Source organism: Talpa occidentalis, unplaced genomic scaffold (assembly GCF_014898055.3).
Source record: "Talpa occidentalis isolate TD23 unplaced genomic scaffold, MPIMG_talOcc4v2.1 talOcc4.2, whole genome shotgun sequence".
NCBI classification, from domain to species: domain Eukaryota; kingdom Metazoa; phylum Chordata; class Mammalia; order Eulipotyphla; family Talpidae; genus Talpa; species Talpa occidentalis.
The window spans coordinates 82,209,406-82,226,634 of NW_023602073.1; the positions used below are offsets into that span (position 1 = coordinate 82,209,406).

Consider the following 17,229-nt stretch of genomic DNA (forward strand, 5'->3'; position numbering starts at 1 on the left):
CAGGATAAAAGGAACTTTAACAGTCATATTACAATCATGAAGGAAAAGCTAAGAGGATTATAAAGATATTGGTTTGACATTTTGAGCTATTGAAGCAAGGCTACACTTAAAAATTGACCATAGCAAGAAGTCTTTCATTAGATCAAGCCAGAATTTAATCGGATTTCCTTTTACTCACAGCTAAAAGTAGTCTCTACCTGATGCAGCCTCATTTTAAAATTCTAAATTTATCTCAAAATAAGTATAAGCAAACGGTATCTTGTATGTCAATTACAGCTCAATTTTTAAAAAAGAAGTTAAATAAACCTGTTTCTTCAATGAGTAATATTTAACTCCTACTAGCAACAGCCATACTTTCAGCTGCAGTTATCCATTTGTGCTTCAATGTGCTTCCATGCAGCCAAACACTAAGAGAATAATATAACTTTTACACCAGGGTTTCTCAAAAACACTGGCACCACTGACATTTGGGCTGGATTAAATCTTTGTTATAGGTAGGTACCCTGTGAAGTAGGATATTTATCTGAACCCTCAGAATCTATGATGATAGTAGTACCTGCTACTTGGAACAGATGAAAATGTCTCCATACGTTCCAAAGTAGCTGTGGGCAATGTTGCCCTTAAGAACCTTTACCTAGACAGTAAGAACTTTTATATCAACATGAAATGGAAAAGTTAACATTTTCATCACTTTAGTACTTACAACTTCTGTATTGTAAATCCAAGATAATTTATAATAACAGAGAATATGCACAAACTGATAAAAAATTGTAATATATACTCACTCTAATCCAAAAGAACCATATGCCAATATTTCGAATGCCCGCCATTGAAGTAAAAATAAAGTACATAATAATAATTGTTATAAGAATATAATCAAGAGGAAAAACCTAAAAAAAGATAAAATTTAATTTAATACACAACCATGAGAGTTCTAGAAATCATAACATTAAGAGAAATTTTATTTCTCACATTTGGCAAATGTTAAAATACTAACCCCAATGGGGATCAGGTTATTATGATACCAAAAAAAAAAAAAAAACCCTCCAAAAAATGATTACCAAATTTACCAAATTGCTTACTACTATTATTCTAAGAAAAATTCTATAACAACTAAAAATTACATTTACATGTGGACTTAAAAACTTCATTAAAAATAATACACAGGACTTCTTAGAAAATGTCACTTACAGTTTTATAATGTATGCCGAATCAATTTAAGTATATAATGTAGTTCAGTAATATATCAATAATCTTTAAAATAACAGTTCAATATAGATGTTATATATAACTGACAAATCAAATCAGTGCAGGACACAGCATATATTGCCAAGTATTAATAGTTTATCAACATCATGATTTAAAAGTGTGAAAATGTTTGTTAGAGTCTGAAATTGTTAAGAGTCTAAAATGACTGATGTTTTACTTACTGTCTGTAGTAGAGGTAAAAGCATATTCAGCGGATTAGTCAGGTTAGCTCCAAAAATTATGAAACCAGAATCTATTCCAGCTGAATGAAGAGCTTTATCCAAACTAAAAGAAAAAAAATTATAGAGTGAATTTATGTATTACACTAACACATTTTCAATTAACTTAAAGAATGTTACGATAACATAAGCATGCAAATTCAATTCAAAGAAAACCATGGCTAACAATTTACACTGCACTGAAATAGCTTATAGATATTGTTCAATGAATACAGAATAAATATATACTTTCTATTTCTGGATCTTTAGAGTCATTCTTTGAGTTAATACTTCACTTGAAATAAAACAGCAACTGAAGATAAACAGGCTACATTAACAGTATTCAGCATGGAAATGTGTAACATCACAGGATTTGTATAAGTGCTTCAGAAAATATGTCTATTATACTATACTTACTTTGACAGGAAGAGAGAAATTACAAACAACAATGCAACTAAGATGAAAAATATTCCCCAAATGATCTAAAAGCAAAAAAAAAAAAATTAAATATAGTTCTAAAAGTTGATGCTAAAGGCATAAAATCATCATGCTTATTATAAGTTGTAGCATGCAACAATGATCTAATTAAAACAATCCAACATACATTTTAATTTAATATATAATCCTAGACATTTGTCATCTAAATTCTCATTATGAGACTTACTTAAGAACATAAACAGAAAAAGACAAAGCATTTGAAAGTCTCCAATAGTAAGTAAACAAATGAACCTCTTTTCAAATAGTAATGTCAAATAAAAGATTTATATTCAGTTACCCTCAATATAAACTTCAAAGTTATCTGAAAAGTACTTAACATAAATGCACACAGAGAAATCAAAATGAAAAACCTTACCAGGTTACATCAATCTATTGTTAAAATAGGGAACTTGGAACATTTTCCTATAGAAGTGTTAATGCAGAATGTAGAATAGACTAAAGTAGCTTGATGAATTTCAGCATTATATACGTAAACATATAAAAATTATATCACAGTATAGAAAAGTTTATATAACTGATAATATTCCTACAATAGAGTACTAAAAGCACTTAAGAAACTGTCATGTAAAACAATTCTGTGGCGAAACATGTTAAGCATTTTAACTGGTGGAAAATATTTCCTTATACTGTATAAACTCTATCACAGATGATAGAAAATGAGCAAAAAATTATTACTGAAACTGGGTTGCTAAAAAATAAAATTTTAGAATAAGAAAAGGGTGAAATTTATGTTAGCAATAACATAGGCTCCTTTTTTCTTGCCTAAGTTCCAGGGACAATCAAGGTGAAGAGTCTACAAAGTTCATACCAAAAAGAAGATTCCTGTTAGGCAAAGTTAAGTGTTTTCAGCTTCTACTTTGACCAGGATGAATAGAAATGGATAATGCCAAAAATGTTATGGAAAAATCAAATGATTGCCAAAGTATATTTAAGAATTCTGAGGATAAAAGAAGTAAAATAAGAGTACATTATCCTACCCACATAATGAAATGAATTTTAAAATAAAATTCAGAATGAATTTTATTTATTTTTTATTTTACATTATTTTGAATTACATTTTGTGTTCTTTGGGTAAATTCCTAGGAGTGGAATTGCTGGGTCATATGGTAGAATCAATTTTAAAATAAATGTGTTCTACGGAATTTTTCAGCTTTGAGAAAATATCTTTGCAACACACCTGGAAGGAGATGGTTCCAAAAGGCAAATAGTCCAAAAAGACCAAAAAGGCCATAGTCATTTACTTGAAATAGAAAACACTGCATGTATCCATTTTGCATACTGAGCATTCACACGAGAAGAGAATTCAATTATTAAACAAAGGTTTTGTGCTAAGTTTGTTTGAAATGACTCCTTTAAAGTCATAAATATTCATAAGTACAGGGTATAAGGAGCTTATACAATTGTTTTTCTACCAGATTTGAGCACCTAGGTTTGATACTTAGGTCAAGTGGAAGACAACATCCTTATAACCAAAGATTCACAAGTAAAACTTTATTTTGCAATAGCCTGTTAATAAGAAATAGCTTGTTGCAACAGGCAGTAAAGCTGTCAGATATAAATTAGTAAGTAGTAGAGGAACATGACATAGAAATAGAAATTGCAGGTTCCCTTTCCTTGATTTCCAATTTGGGGAAGGAAAAAGAAAAAAATTCCATTACTATCTTCCCAGTCTGTTGATATTAATGACCCAAAGTTAGACTTAACAAAATATAGAGTAGATGTTAAGGAGGATGTTTCATAAATACTATTTTTATTCATTTAAATTCATTAACTATAAGAATTAATAGTCACATTTATTTATTTCTCAGTGATTTGGGGGAAATCAAGGCTGTAAATATTATATGGATACCAATTACACATAAGTAATTTTTCTTTTTCTTCCATTTCAACACTTTTGATCCTTTTTACTACATCTTGTTTTCTTTCTCTTAGTTGCATTCCTATCTTTCTTTAATGCTTGTTATTAATTTTTTTTGGGGGGGAGTGTTTGAATTAAGGGTTTTTAAATTAGCCCCTTATTTTAGTTTTTATTTTTCCAGTTTTACTAAGGTATAATTGACAAAAATTAAGCATAAAATAAAAAAATAAAAACTATGTTCAAGGTGTACAACTTGATACTTTGATGCACATATAAACTGTGACATAATCATTACAACCAAGATAATTAACATATCCATCACCTCACACAGTTTTTTCTTTCTGTGTGTGTGTGTGTGGGTATGTGCTAGAACACTTAAGATACAGACTCAAAACAGGTTTCAAATATACATAGGTATACATATATAAAGTAAATATGCTTTATATACATAAGCTATTGTCAAATTGTTGTACCTTAGCTTTCTGGAACTTACTCATTTTCTTTTTTTTTTTCCCCACTTTTTTTTAATTTTTTTTTTAATTTAATTTTTATATTCCCCATACAATTGCAACCCCCTTATTTTGACCCCAAGCCCTCCTTTCCCCACCCCCCACCCCCCATAGTGTGTCTCTGGTTCATAGTTCTTTCTTGATTTTGATACTTTCTTTCTTATAGTTATTCTTTTTCCTGGTCCCTTATTTAAGTTTTCTAGATTCCTGCTATGAGTGAGACCATCCGGTATTTTTCTTTTTCTTTCTGGCTTATTTCGCTGAGCATGATCCCTTCCAGCTCCATCCATGTTGCTGCAAATTGCATGTGTTTATCTTTTTTTGAATGCTGAGTAATATTCCATGGTATATATGCACCACATCTTCTTGATCCAGTCATTATTTTTGGGCATTTGGGTTGTTTCCAAAGCTTAGCTATTATAAACATAGGGGTGCAGGTGCTCTTGGAATTGATGTTTCTGTGTCCTTTGGGTAAATACTAGGAGTGGAATTGCTGGATCATATGGAAGCTCTATCTTTAGTAGGTTGAGGAATCTCCACACAGCTTTCCATAGTGGTTGGACCAGTTTGCACTCCCACCAGCAGTGCAGGAGAGTTCCTTTTTCTCCACAACCTCGCCAACATTTGTTGTTGCTAGTTTTTTTAATATGTGCCATCCTCACTGGTGTGAGATGTTATCTCATTGTAGTTTTGATTGCATTTCCCTGATTGCAAGTGATGTTGAACATTTTTTCATATTCCTATTGGCCACTTGTATTTCCTCTTTGGAGAAGTTTCTTTTTAGCTCTTGTGCCCATTTTTTGACTGGATTATTTTCTTTGTTTTTGTTGAGTCTCATCAGTTCTTTGTAGATTTTTGTGATCAGTCCTTTATCATTAGTGTTGGGTGCAAAAATGTTCTCCCAGTCGGTGGGGTTTCTCTTTGTTTTTGGTTATTGTCTCTTTTGCTGTGCAGAAGCTCTTTAATTTGATGTAGTCCCAGATGTTTATCTTTGCCTTCACTATCACTGCTTTGGGTGATGTGTCTGTAAAGATGTCTTTGAGGTGCATGTCATATAGTGTTTCACCTATATTTCTTTCTATATATTTTCAGGTCTTATGTCTAGTTTTTTAATCCATTTTGAGTTGGTTTTTGTGCATGGTGTAAGGTAGTAGTCGTTTCATTCTTTTGCATGTAGCGACCCAGTTTTCCCAGCACCATTTATTGAACAAACTTTCTTTGCTCCAGTGCATATTCTTTGCTCCTTTGTCAAAGATTAGTTGACCATAAATCTGGGGTTTATTTCTGGGTTTTCTATTCATGGAACTTACTCATTTTCATAACTGAAATTCTGTGCCTTTTGCTATTTGATTAGCATACCAACTATACCGTTTATATAAGTTCTAAGTATGTGAGAATAGGGAGATATTTATTTTATTATTTTTTAAATTTTTATACAAGAACTGGGGGGGGGCCTCCCCTGGTGGCGCAGCGGTTGAGCACTGGGCTGTGAGAATGCCCGCAGCCTCTGCAGCGCCGGTTCATTCCCCAGCCGCCGGCGAGGGTCCCACCAAAAAAAAAAAAAAAAAACAAAAAAACTGGGGTACAGGTCTGAGGCATGGGAGACAGAGTGGGAAGTAGAACAGACAGATGGAACAAAATACACTGCTGAGAGGAGCAGCGGGAGAGACAGGAGAGGTCTGCCGTGCCATGTGGGAATCTCCCTGGCTGGCAAGGAATCAAACCCACATTGCAGAGGCTGCGCACAGCTTCACATTGCTGCACTCAACCCGCTGTGCCACCGGGGAGGCCCTGAGAGATATTTTTTAATAGGGGCAATATTTTCTGTTTGGAATGATGAAAAAGGTCTCAAATAGATAGTGGTGATGATTGCACAATCATTACACAACATTGTGATTGTGCCTAATACCACTGAATATGCCCTTTCAAATAGTTAAAATGGCAAATTTTAAGTTATGTGTTTTCACAATAAAAAAAAGTCTGAAAAAATATTTAATATAATTGCAGACATAAACTTGTAACTTTCTATGTAAACACAGGAGTTATACACAATATGAGGTGGATATATACTAAAATTTCAAGTTATAACTAAAACCTAATGGACAGAGGTTACCCAGGTCAATTGGTTGCACAAGCTCAAACTCGCCTTCCATCAAGGGAGAGTTTAATCAAGTATTTAATGAACATTACATGGTATGTTTAGGACTTTGTCCTTTGTTCTATATAAATGCTATTTGAAGACGTCATTAACTTATTCTAATTAGATGCTTATTTTTATAAGTGTCTTCAACACAAAACTGATATTCTCCCTTGAGTTTCATAATGGTATTTAAAAAGTTGAAAACTCCTACATATAGATCTATACCAATAGCAGCTGTTTATATCAAAAGGTACTATTCTTCATTAAATCATTTAATTCCCATAAAAAATAAGTATGTAACTCCATTGAAAGGATTAGAAAATTGAGGTTTAGAAAGGTAAGGTAACAAAACATTATATAGCTGGTAAAGATTACTTAAAAACCATAGGATTACTCAAAAACCATATATATATATGTGTGTATGTAAGAATTAAGTTAACAATCTGAACCCTCACGCTTCTGAAATGAGGTGTGCATATCCTAGACTATGCAGAGCCGTGTGAAATCACAAAATCAATAGTCATCTTCATGGTGACCTACTTTTATGAAGAAAAATTGTAGAATTTTCTTGTAAAAAACATTGTAGAATCTTAAACTTTTATATTTGTAAAACTTTGTTTACTTTTCTTTATAATTAAAAAAAGCATGGATTATAGCATAAAGTAAAAGGCAATACTATCACAAAATTTTGAGACAGAATATAACCTCAAAGAAATTCACTTTTAGCACAGACTTGAGAAGTGCAGAGAGTATAAGCGGACCTGGTTTCTTACACTAGGACAACTGGGATACAAGTGTTTAAGAAGCATTTAATAGCATGCGATTTCCTATTTCTAAATTATAACTACTTGGAAAAACCTGATGAATAAAAATTTTCACATTTCATTTGAGCACAAAAAGTGGTTAGCCTTCTCATTCCTACTAAATTGTAAATTACCTAATAATAAATTTGTATCCACAAGCTTTCCTTCTGGCAGGCTTATTACTAATATTATTCCCCTAACTTAGGGCCAGACAATGGGAAGATAGGTAAAAAATCAGAACATTATTTAGGAATGACATATTTATATACCAAAGGAAATAAATGGTAAACTGATCATACTGGAGGTTTTAGTTAATGCAATAGGGAAGAAAAAAGCAATTAGAAATCTTCTATTTGAAAAGAAGAAGTAAAACTGCTCTTTAACATAAAAATTCTTTAGAAATAAACTAAACAATAAACTAAACTAAACTAAACTAAATAAACAAACTAAATAAATTCCTTAGAAATAAACTAAAAATGCCCGTGAACATAAAAATTCCTTAGAAATCTATACAATAAGCTAGTAATTTACTTTAAAGCTAATAATTTATCCAGGTGCTTAAGGCAAGGTGAATGTACCGAAGAAATTTCTACATACTAGCAAGAAAAAAATTGAGAACTGAAATTAAAAAAAATTACTTGCAATAATAAATACTTACAGATAAATCATTCAAGATATCTGTAAGACTGCTATCCTGAATACTATAAAACACAGCTGACAGAAATTTAAAATAACCCTTTACTTGTGGATTGAAAGATTAACTATTCAATGTTAACTGCCCCTAAATTTACCTGTAGATTCAAAGTAATACCAATAGAAATTTCAGTGGGTATTTTATGGAACTGTGAACTGATTTTAAAATTTGCATGGAAATTCAATGCCAAAACAACTTTGTAAGAGGAAAACAAAACTGAAGAACTTATACTACTTGATTTCATGACTGAATACAAAGTTCCAGTAATTATTAGCATAAAGACACATAGATCAATGGAACAGAAGAGAAAATCTGGAAAGAGACCCACACACTTATATAATCAATTGATTAGGCAAAGTGCAAGGAAATTCAATGAGCATAGGACAGTGTTGACAAAAAAAAAAAATCATACTTAAACAACTGAACATCCATATGGAAAATAAAATAAACCTTGATCCTTAAGTCATATCACCTTACAAAATTAACTTAAGATGGACCACAAACCTAAATTTAAGAGCTAAAACCATAAAAACTTATAGAAGAAAACATTTGCTGTAGAAAATTAAGAAACATTTTCGAAAGATAATTTGTTAAAAAATAACAAAAGCCAGCCATAAACTAAAAGACAACATTCACAGTACATATATTTGACAAATTACTTTACCCAGAACATATTAAAAATTTCTTGCAATTCACTCATGAAACAAAAACCTAATTTAAAAAATTTTAAATACACATTTTAGAGAATCTATACAAATGGCCAGTAACAGACGGATGTCCAATGCCATTAGTCACCAGGGAAACGTAAATAAAAACTATGATGAGGTACAATTATATATCTATGAGAAAAAATATTACAAACACAATATAAAAACTGACAAGGACATGAAGCAATCAATTGGAAATCTCGTATTGCCGTGGGAATACAAAATGGTGCAACCACTTTGGAAGATACTTTGATAGTTTCTTATAAAGTTAAATGTATAGTAAACATCATATCTAGCAAGTTTACTTCTCGGTATTTACCCAGGAGAAATAAATGAAATGAAAACAACTTCAAAGATTTATACACAAATGCTCCCATCAGTATAAGATCACTTCAGTTCACATCAGTATAAGAGCCTCAAACTGGAAACATGTCCACTAAAAGGTAACTGGATAAACTAATTGTGATATAGATACACATTGGAATACTTCTTACAACAAAACAGAATTAACCCATGAAAATAATTGCAATACTGATGGGTCTCAAAAACATTTTGCTGACTTGAAGCCATCTATGTAATTACTCTATGACTACATTCCTATGAAATTACAGAATACATACAATTAAACTATAAGGACAGAAGGACACTGTGGTTGTGTGGCATCTAAGTGCAAGAAGGCAGAAAAAAAGACATAACATAGTTAATTGAGGTGATGAGGATGTTCTATATCTATGTATCTGTCATTGGCAAAATCAACCCGTATGCTTAAGGAAGTTGACTTAAGAATCTCTCCAAACATATGTTCAATGAAATGGGGCAGAACAGGTTGAAAACAAGGTAGTTAACATTAGAGGTCAAGTTATAAAAAGCTATAAAAGAAGTAAGAGAAGTTTGAGGAGGGTTTTCATCAGACATTTAGGGCTATGAAAACAAACCACTTGGAAAAAAAGAACTGGGGCTATACAAAAACTTTATTACAACACAAGTTTAAAAATTAATACCTAGGAGAAATGATTATGGTATATTTTTTAACTCTTTCAAAAGAAGAGTTTTGAGTGTGAATATTTAATGTATTTCCTGATTTCCTATCTAATTAAATGAAGATGAGCCTAACTTGACAGATCTTTGATAGGACTCTCTATGACACTTATTTTAAATTAAGCCAAATCCCCCACTTTTCAAGATTCATCTTGCCTAACTTTCCCAGGTCTATTCACTGCACTTTCTGAATTACAATTTGATTACTATTATATACAAAGATAGGGTATTTAAATTGGCAGATACAGGATGGGTACAATATGGAAGTCTGTAGCCAACAATATGAATTGCTTTTTTAGTCTCAGCATCATATTATAACGGCAATAATTAAATCTAGGTACTGTTTAAGTAACACAGGGCCAATAAAAGGTTGGCAGCAATGATTTCCCAAAAAAGATAAAAAAAAAGTAATGGTTTTCCATTTCAAATAGTACTTTTATTCATATTCCCAGAAACATCTAACAAAAGAACAAATTCTATTACTTTCAGTGAGGGCTCCTGAGTTCTAATATGGGTCCCAGATCTCCTATTTGTACAAAAGCACAAAGTTGCAAAATATGCTTGCAGCATACTATTTCACTTATCTATGTTTTTATTTAAATTTCCCAACTTGCATGAATAAAGCTCAAAAAGGTTATATTTGTTGCCCAAAGTATGAAATGACAGAGCTATGATTCAAAATCAGAATATTCTAACTCCAAAATTGATGCTCTTAAATATGCTGTCATGCTCAAAAGGAAAACTTAATCTCTGAGAGGTACTAATACATACTTGGGAGAACCATGACAGTGTAATTTTTTAAAACTCCACTTACCTTCAGGGGACGCAGAGCGCCACAAAATTTTGTCCAACAGCTGTTCTCAATGAATTCTAAATGCCTCTCTCTTTTCCTAAGTGTTCGTAACCTTTCCTCAAATTGTTTTAAGGCTCGTTTATCCCTTGCTGGCAAAGGTCGACCATCTTTGCTCTGCAAATAATGAGACAAAATAAAAGATTTTTTTTTAATTTAACCAAGAAGGTCTTAATATAAGTACCTATCAGATTTAAGACAGACAACAAAAACTTTTAGGTGGCCACTCTTCAGTCAAATTTACAAATTGAAAAAAAAAAAAATGACAACTTTTATGTGTCAATGCACATCTCAGACCTAAGGTCAGCATCAAAATGTGGATGTGTATGCATTAATACTGTAGGTTCTCTTATTCTGTTTTCCAAGTATGTGTAAAAGGTATGTGGAAAGATATACACACTTTTTTAAAGATTTATTTATTTATTTATGCATACAAGAACTGGGGTGTAGGTCAGAGGTGCGGGGCAGTGGTGGGGGCAAGAGGATTTATCAGAGACAGAGTAGGCAGCATAACAGCCAGATCTACTGAAATACACTGCTGAGGGGAGCAGCGGGTGAGACAGGAGAAGTCTGCAACGCCATGTGAGTTAGCTCCCTGGCCTGGACAGAACTCAGGCCACGGAGTGATAGCGCTGAGACTTAACCCGTACACTACCAGGGAGGACCCTAGAGCCACATATTTTTAAAAACATCTTTTTGTGGAGTAATTTATGCATTTTGCCAATTATTCTTCCTTACCTCCAAATCCCCCTTCTAGCCCTTATCTTAATATATTTGACCCTATAACTTTCCCTTTGGTCAAGCAACTATGATAAAGTATATTTGAACTGATATTTTTCATCACCTAATTCAAACACTAGCAAAGTGATATAATACCAGTGTATGCTATACAGAGGTTTTTATAATTGCTAAGAACTGCTACTTTTTTATTCTCCAAGAATGTTTGCAAATAAGTCATGTTTTCTTTGGCCAATGTTACTGGCAAAAATTCCCTTTTTTTTATTCCCCCCCTTCCCTTCTATTTTTATATGCTGCTTATTGAACCCTAAGTATTACACCTTTCTTATGATGTCTCACACATTAAGTTTCTCAAGAACTCCCCTTCCCCTAAATGTCTTCAATTGGGTACAATAATAAACTCCAATAAGATGACAAGCATTAAATATAAAAAGGTGAAATGTAAACTGCTATTAATTTATTACTGAAAGTAACAAGAAAATTATTTAGTAGGAACTATATTTTGAAAGTTTACTGTAAAGACATTAGATATTATAATGTTAATATCCCCATTAAGGTTTAAATATGTCCTCAGCAGATAAACAATATATTGCTTAACCTTGTGCAGTCTCAAATTGAAATGACAGATATAATAAAGAAAATACTCAAATACCCTTTAATAAGAGTTAACACTTATACTAATCCCTTTACATACTGGCACTATCGTAGTCCTCTAAGAGGAGTCACCATCCTTTTCTAGATCTTGTCTAACATGCTCCTCGGATTTTATTATCCATAACAACCAGGGAGGTTTGTTAAAAATGGATTTCTAGACCCTACCCCAAAAGAATATGATTTAGTTGGTCTTCAGTGGCAATTCTACCAAATTCCCAGGAGAAGCTGATGCTATTGGTCAGGAGACCATTTACAGTAGGTTGTAGTTAATTACTTTCCTTTCCTGAAAGTCAAGTACATTGGGTGTTATCAATTTGTATTCCCAAAAAGGCAACTTTCAGAGAGGTATTTCTGAAGGGCAGAGGAATAAACAAACAAACACTTATAAAAGATAAATTTAGGCAATAACATTTCAAGTATGTGTTATGAGAAGGGTTCAGCACTTTATAATTCTTGAGCACTTCTCAAAACTGCCATTCTAACAATAAAAGGATAACAACAAAGAGGTAATTTTATTTCACTGCTGGCTTTTACTATTTCAGGGAAAAAAAATAGACTCATTTAAGGGTCCACAAAAATCAAACTCAAGTTATCTGTCTATCTGGTGAGTGCTTCAGTGCAGTAAGGAATGGATGTCCACTCTGCTTTGCCAACTGACTAAACAAACAAGAATAATTTTAGTCACAGAAACTCAACACTAGAGAGAAAAGCGGTTGTTGACAAACTATCTCTTTTGGGGGGAAAATTTCATAAAGTAGTTAAATACATGTTAATTTTTTAAAAAAATAAAGTAAAATGTGAAAGCTTCCCTTTACAGTGTCCCCAAACACATTTCTCTTTTCTATGGTTATAACTGTTAAGCAAACCAATATTCCTTCTGTATATGTCTCATATATTTACACATGTGCTTACATGTGCTTATATGCAATACATAATAGCTAACATTTCTGAGCATATTTTTATACCTAAAGCTGAACCGCTGTTTTACATGTAATCTCCTGAAATCTTCAGAATAACTTTGAAGTGGGTAGCCATATAAAACCCATTTATTAGATAATCAAAATAAGGTATTCAGATAGCAAGTATATATTTAGTAAAGCCAGATTTTGAATTGAGAAAATCTGACTTTCTAAGATATATCCCTCAAGCTCAGTAAATTTACTTCATTCCTTTTCAAAACGGCAAAGCACACTGATATCATGATGTCTTAATTTAACAAATACCTTATTTTTGAACATTTATTTTTTCCGGGGATGGGAAGCATTAACAATGTGTAATATATCCTTGTTCACTTGGGTATAAGTGTGTATATAATTCACATTCCTACATATAAATTAATGGATTAAGCTTTAATTATTAAAAGGTATGTATTTGTGTTATAGGTACATGTCACAAGATTCAATTTTCTTTAAAAATTATATATTATATAATTCCCAGAGTACACCTACCCACCAAATTCTCATCAACACCTGACAAAAGTAAAATTTTTAAAGATTTATAAAGAATTAATAATACTGAGTTGTTCGAATTATTACATCTCTGATTACAAACATGACCAACCATTCTGATTCTAGCATTGAAGGCTATCGCCTTGAAAGGATGGCGGTGTTGGGAGTGGTGTGGGATGAGAGAAATTATTCAAAGTCCATGTGAAGCAATGAGAAGCTATACCAGAAGTAATGTGTCACCCCCATGCAAAGGCAGTCTTGGATATACTGGAATCAGATACAAAGATGGGGCAAGTATGTAGGGAGTATAAATGCATGGGGGATGGTACTGGTGATGTAGGTAAGCTAGGGTGGAGTGACCAGGGGCTAATGCCTGGGGGCTCCATTAGTCCTACCAGTGAAGCATATTATCTCTATTCTAATATCAACCTGCTGTTTTCAGTAGATACTGGTTTAACCAGTATGTTCCTCATATCAGGACTTTTTCTGCCCTGGTGAGAGGCCCCCTGCATGACCCTACACCTAGCTGACAAGCAGACTCTGGTCACCAAGTCAGTATCAGGGAGAATAAGGAGGGCTGGTATAGGGTAAAAGGAAGTTATCAGGTTTTTTCTCCCTCCTACTATGAACATCGAAGATGGATACCTGTGGTCTTACACACGTGCCTGACTGCGGCACCTGCAGTGTGTTGTGGGCATGCATGAGTGGGCACAGCTGAGCTGAGAGATGAAGCATATATAAGCGCAGCGAAACAGAGGAGCATGCAGCAGAGAACAGAGGTGTGCAGCAGCAGATGACAGCAGGAGGCAAGAGGACCGAGCAGCAGGGTGCAAGAGAGACCAGCAAAGAGACCAGAGAGAATGCCAAAGAGAGTAAAGATTCTCCAGAGGCTGAGAGGCCTGCCAGCCTCCTGGCCCAGGCCTCCCTGCCTGCCCTGCACCTAGTTTCCTCACTACAAACGGTGTAGAAAGATCATTAAAAGCCTGAAAAAGCCACTGAGGGCTCCAGGACTCCTCCTTTAGCCATCTACCCAGATCCATAGAGAACCTGCTCTGCCTTGGTGGCACTACAGCTAGGTATCCTACAGAAAGTCTTTTTTCTATAAAACTTGTAAGTTTTATAGAACACAAACTGGGCTACTTCATCAACCAACTCCAAACAAATGTTATGTTTCACTCAAATTCAGGATCCATTTTGATAGATGACAGGAAGCTTATGCAAATTTCATTTTTTTGGTATATATTAACTGAATTTCCACCTAAATTTAAACAAAACTGTCATCTCCACAATACTGAATCTTCCCAATTAGAAACTGATGGAATTTTCCATTTACTTCAGAGTTCTACTAAGTATTTCAGTAAATTATATAATTTCTGCCAGGAAGATTCTGACATTTCTTACAATTTTATAGTATGTAGCTGTTGTGAACAAGATCATTGTCTATGACATCAGTGATCCAACTGGCTAATATTTTATGTTTGTATCCAGGCCCCTTGATGAACTATAACTCATACTATTAGTTTGTCAATTCTTTTGGATTTTCTTGATAGACATATGTAAATAATAAAAGTTATTTTCCTTTTTTCATATTCCCCTCCAACATTCACACTTAAGTTCCTTCTTATCTGACTAGGAACCCCAGTAATATGCTAAAGAGCAACAATGATACTGATATCACTATGCTTTTTTAAAAATTTTTAATTTATTTTTTATAAATAATTATTTTAAAAGACATTTATTTATTTTATACAAGAACTGGGGTACAGGCCAGATGCGAGGGAGGGTGAGAGGATTCACCAGAGACAGAGCAGGGAGCAGAACAGGCAGACTGACGAAATACACTGCTGAGGGGAGCAGCGAGCGAGACAGGAGAGGTCTGCCCTCACCATGTGGGACCCTCACCAGCCAGCCGGCCAGGACTGAACCCACGCTGCAGAGGCTGCAGACTGCTTCACAGCGTGGCGCTCAACCACCTGCGCCACTAGGGGAGGCCCTATAAATATTTTTTTAAAAAGATTTATTTATGGGCCTCCCCTGGGGGCGCAGTGGTTGAGCGCTGGGCTGCAGCCCAGTTCATTCCCTGGCCGCTGTCGAGGGTCCCACAAAAAAAAAAAAAAAAAAAGATTTATTTTTATACAAGAGCTGGGGTACAGGCCAGAGGTGCAGGAGGGTGCGAGGATTCACCAGAGACAGAGTAGGGACCAGAATAAGCAGACGAGTGAAATACACTGCTGCAGGCAAGACAGGAGAGGTCTGCCGGAGGTCTGCCACGCCATGTAGGATTCTCGTTGGCCGGCCGGGATAGAACTCGCACTGCAGAAGCTGCAGACAGCTTCACAGCGCTGTGCTCAACCCGCTGCCCCACCGGAGAGGTCCTGATCTCACTATCCTATACCTGACTTTACTGCAAAAGTTTCTATTCTTCCACCAGTAAGTATGATGTTCTTTGTAGACTTCCTCTGTTAAGAATTTTCTTCTCTTCTTCTAATTTGATGACTTTTTTTAAAAAAAAACCGTTAACTACAAGTTAATTTTTGCCAAATACCCTTTGGCATCTATTGAGATGTTTATCACCTGAAATTAAGAAAATGTTATATGTCCATTATATCTCAAATCCCCACTCTCCAAAAGTAGCACATCGTTTATTCTCAATATACTGAGCTATTCAATATATTTTGTAAAGTATCATCTTTGCATTTCAGTGATAAACCTAATCTGATAATTATTAAATATTCTATTACAGCAGAGGCTTTCAATTGCTAATGCTTTTATTTATATTAAAATATTTGCCTACATTTTCATGAGGAAGACTATACTGCTTTCTTTTTGTGTGTTATTATTTCCTGGTTTCATATCAGAATTACACTAGTTTAATAGAATTTAGAGAACTTTACATTTTTCTCCATTTTCTATAGATAAGATGTATCTGTTATTTGAAGGTAATGAAATAATAAATACTATTATCATATTTCTTAAAAGTACATTTAATTGGTAAGGGGTTACATATAATCTTTTTTTTATATAATTTTTTAAAAAATATTTATTTATTTATTTATGCAAGCACTGGGTACAGTCAGAAGCGCAGGAGGGTGAGAGAATTCACCAGAGCCAGAGCAGGGAGCAGAGCAGGCAGAAGGACCGAAGTACACTGCTGAGGGGAGCAGTGGGCAGCAGGAGAGGTCTGCGCGCCATGTGGGACCCTCCTCCGGTGGCCCGGGAGCAGCCGGGGATTGAACTGGCACTGCAGAGGCCGCAGGCAGCTTCGCAACCCAGCACTCAACCGCTGTGCCACTGGGGAGGCCCACATATAATCTTTAGTTTATTCAAAGTCCATAGATGTGAACATCAGCGGTAAAGTAAAATCCGACATTACACATAGAATCAGCATACCTGGGAACTATCCAGTTTTTGATCATACATAAGCAGAACTTTTGTTTTTAGTAGTCAGAACACAATAGGACTTCTCAAACTACCGAGTCCTACATTTCACACAAGACAATAGGTTTGCCAACAATGTGTAAGTCACATCAGAAAATAGCTTAGGGCCTCCCCAGTGGCGCAGCGGTTGAGAGCTGGGTTGCGAAGCTGCCTGCAGCCTCTGCAGTGCTGGTTCGATCCCTAGCCACTGGGTGAGGGTCCCACATGGTGCACAGACCTCTCCTGCCGCCTGCTGCTACCCTCAGCAGTGTATTGTCAGTCTGCCTGTACTTTTCCCGCTCTGGCTCTGGTGAATTCTCTCATCTTTCCACGCTTCTGACTGTACCCAGTGCTTGTATAAATATAAATAAATTAATTAAAAAAAAAAAAGAAAGTAGCTTAAAGACAA

The 17,229-nt window shown here is 34.4% G+C and overlaps 1 protein-coding gene across 1 annotated transcript in view; it reads right to left on the reverse strand.

Moving 5' to 3' along the window:
• The window catches only part of LMBRD1 (LMBR1 domain containing 1), an 87,925-nt gene that overhangs the window by 22,056 nt on the left and 48,640 nt on the right, over positions 1–17,229 (reverse strand). Inside the window, exons 9-12 of the mRNA XM_037519928.2 lie at positions 10,528–10,680; positions 1,884–1,948; positions 1,431–1,533; positions 786–890 (exon numbers count right to left, since the gene is read on the reverse strand). Of these exons, the coding sequence (XP_037375825.1) occupies positions 786–890; positions 1,431–1,533; positions 1,884–1,948; positions 10,528–10,680 (426 nt within the window). The remainder of the gene's footprint in view (positions 1–785; positions 891–1,430; positions 1,534–1,883; positions 1,949–10,527; positions 10,681–17,229) is intronic.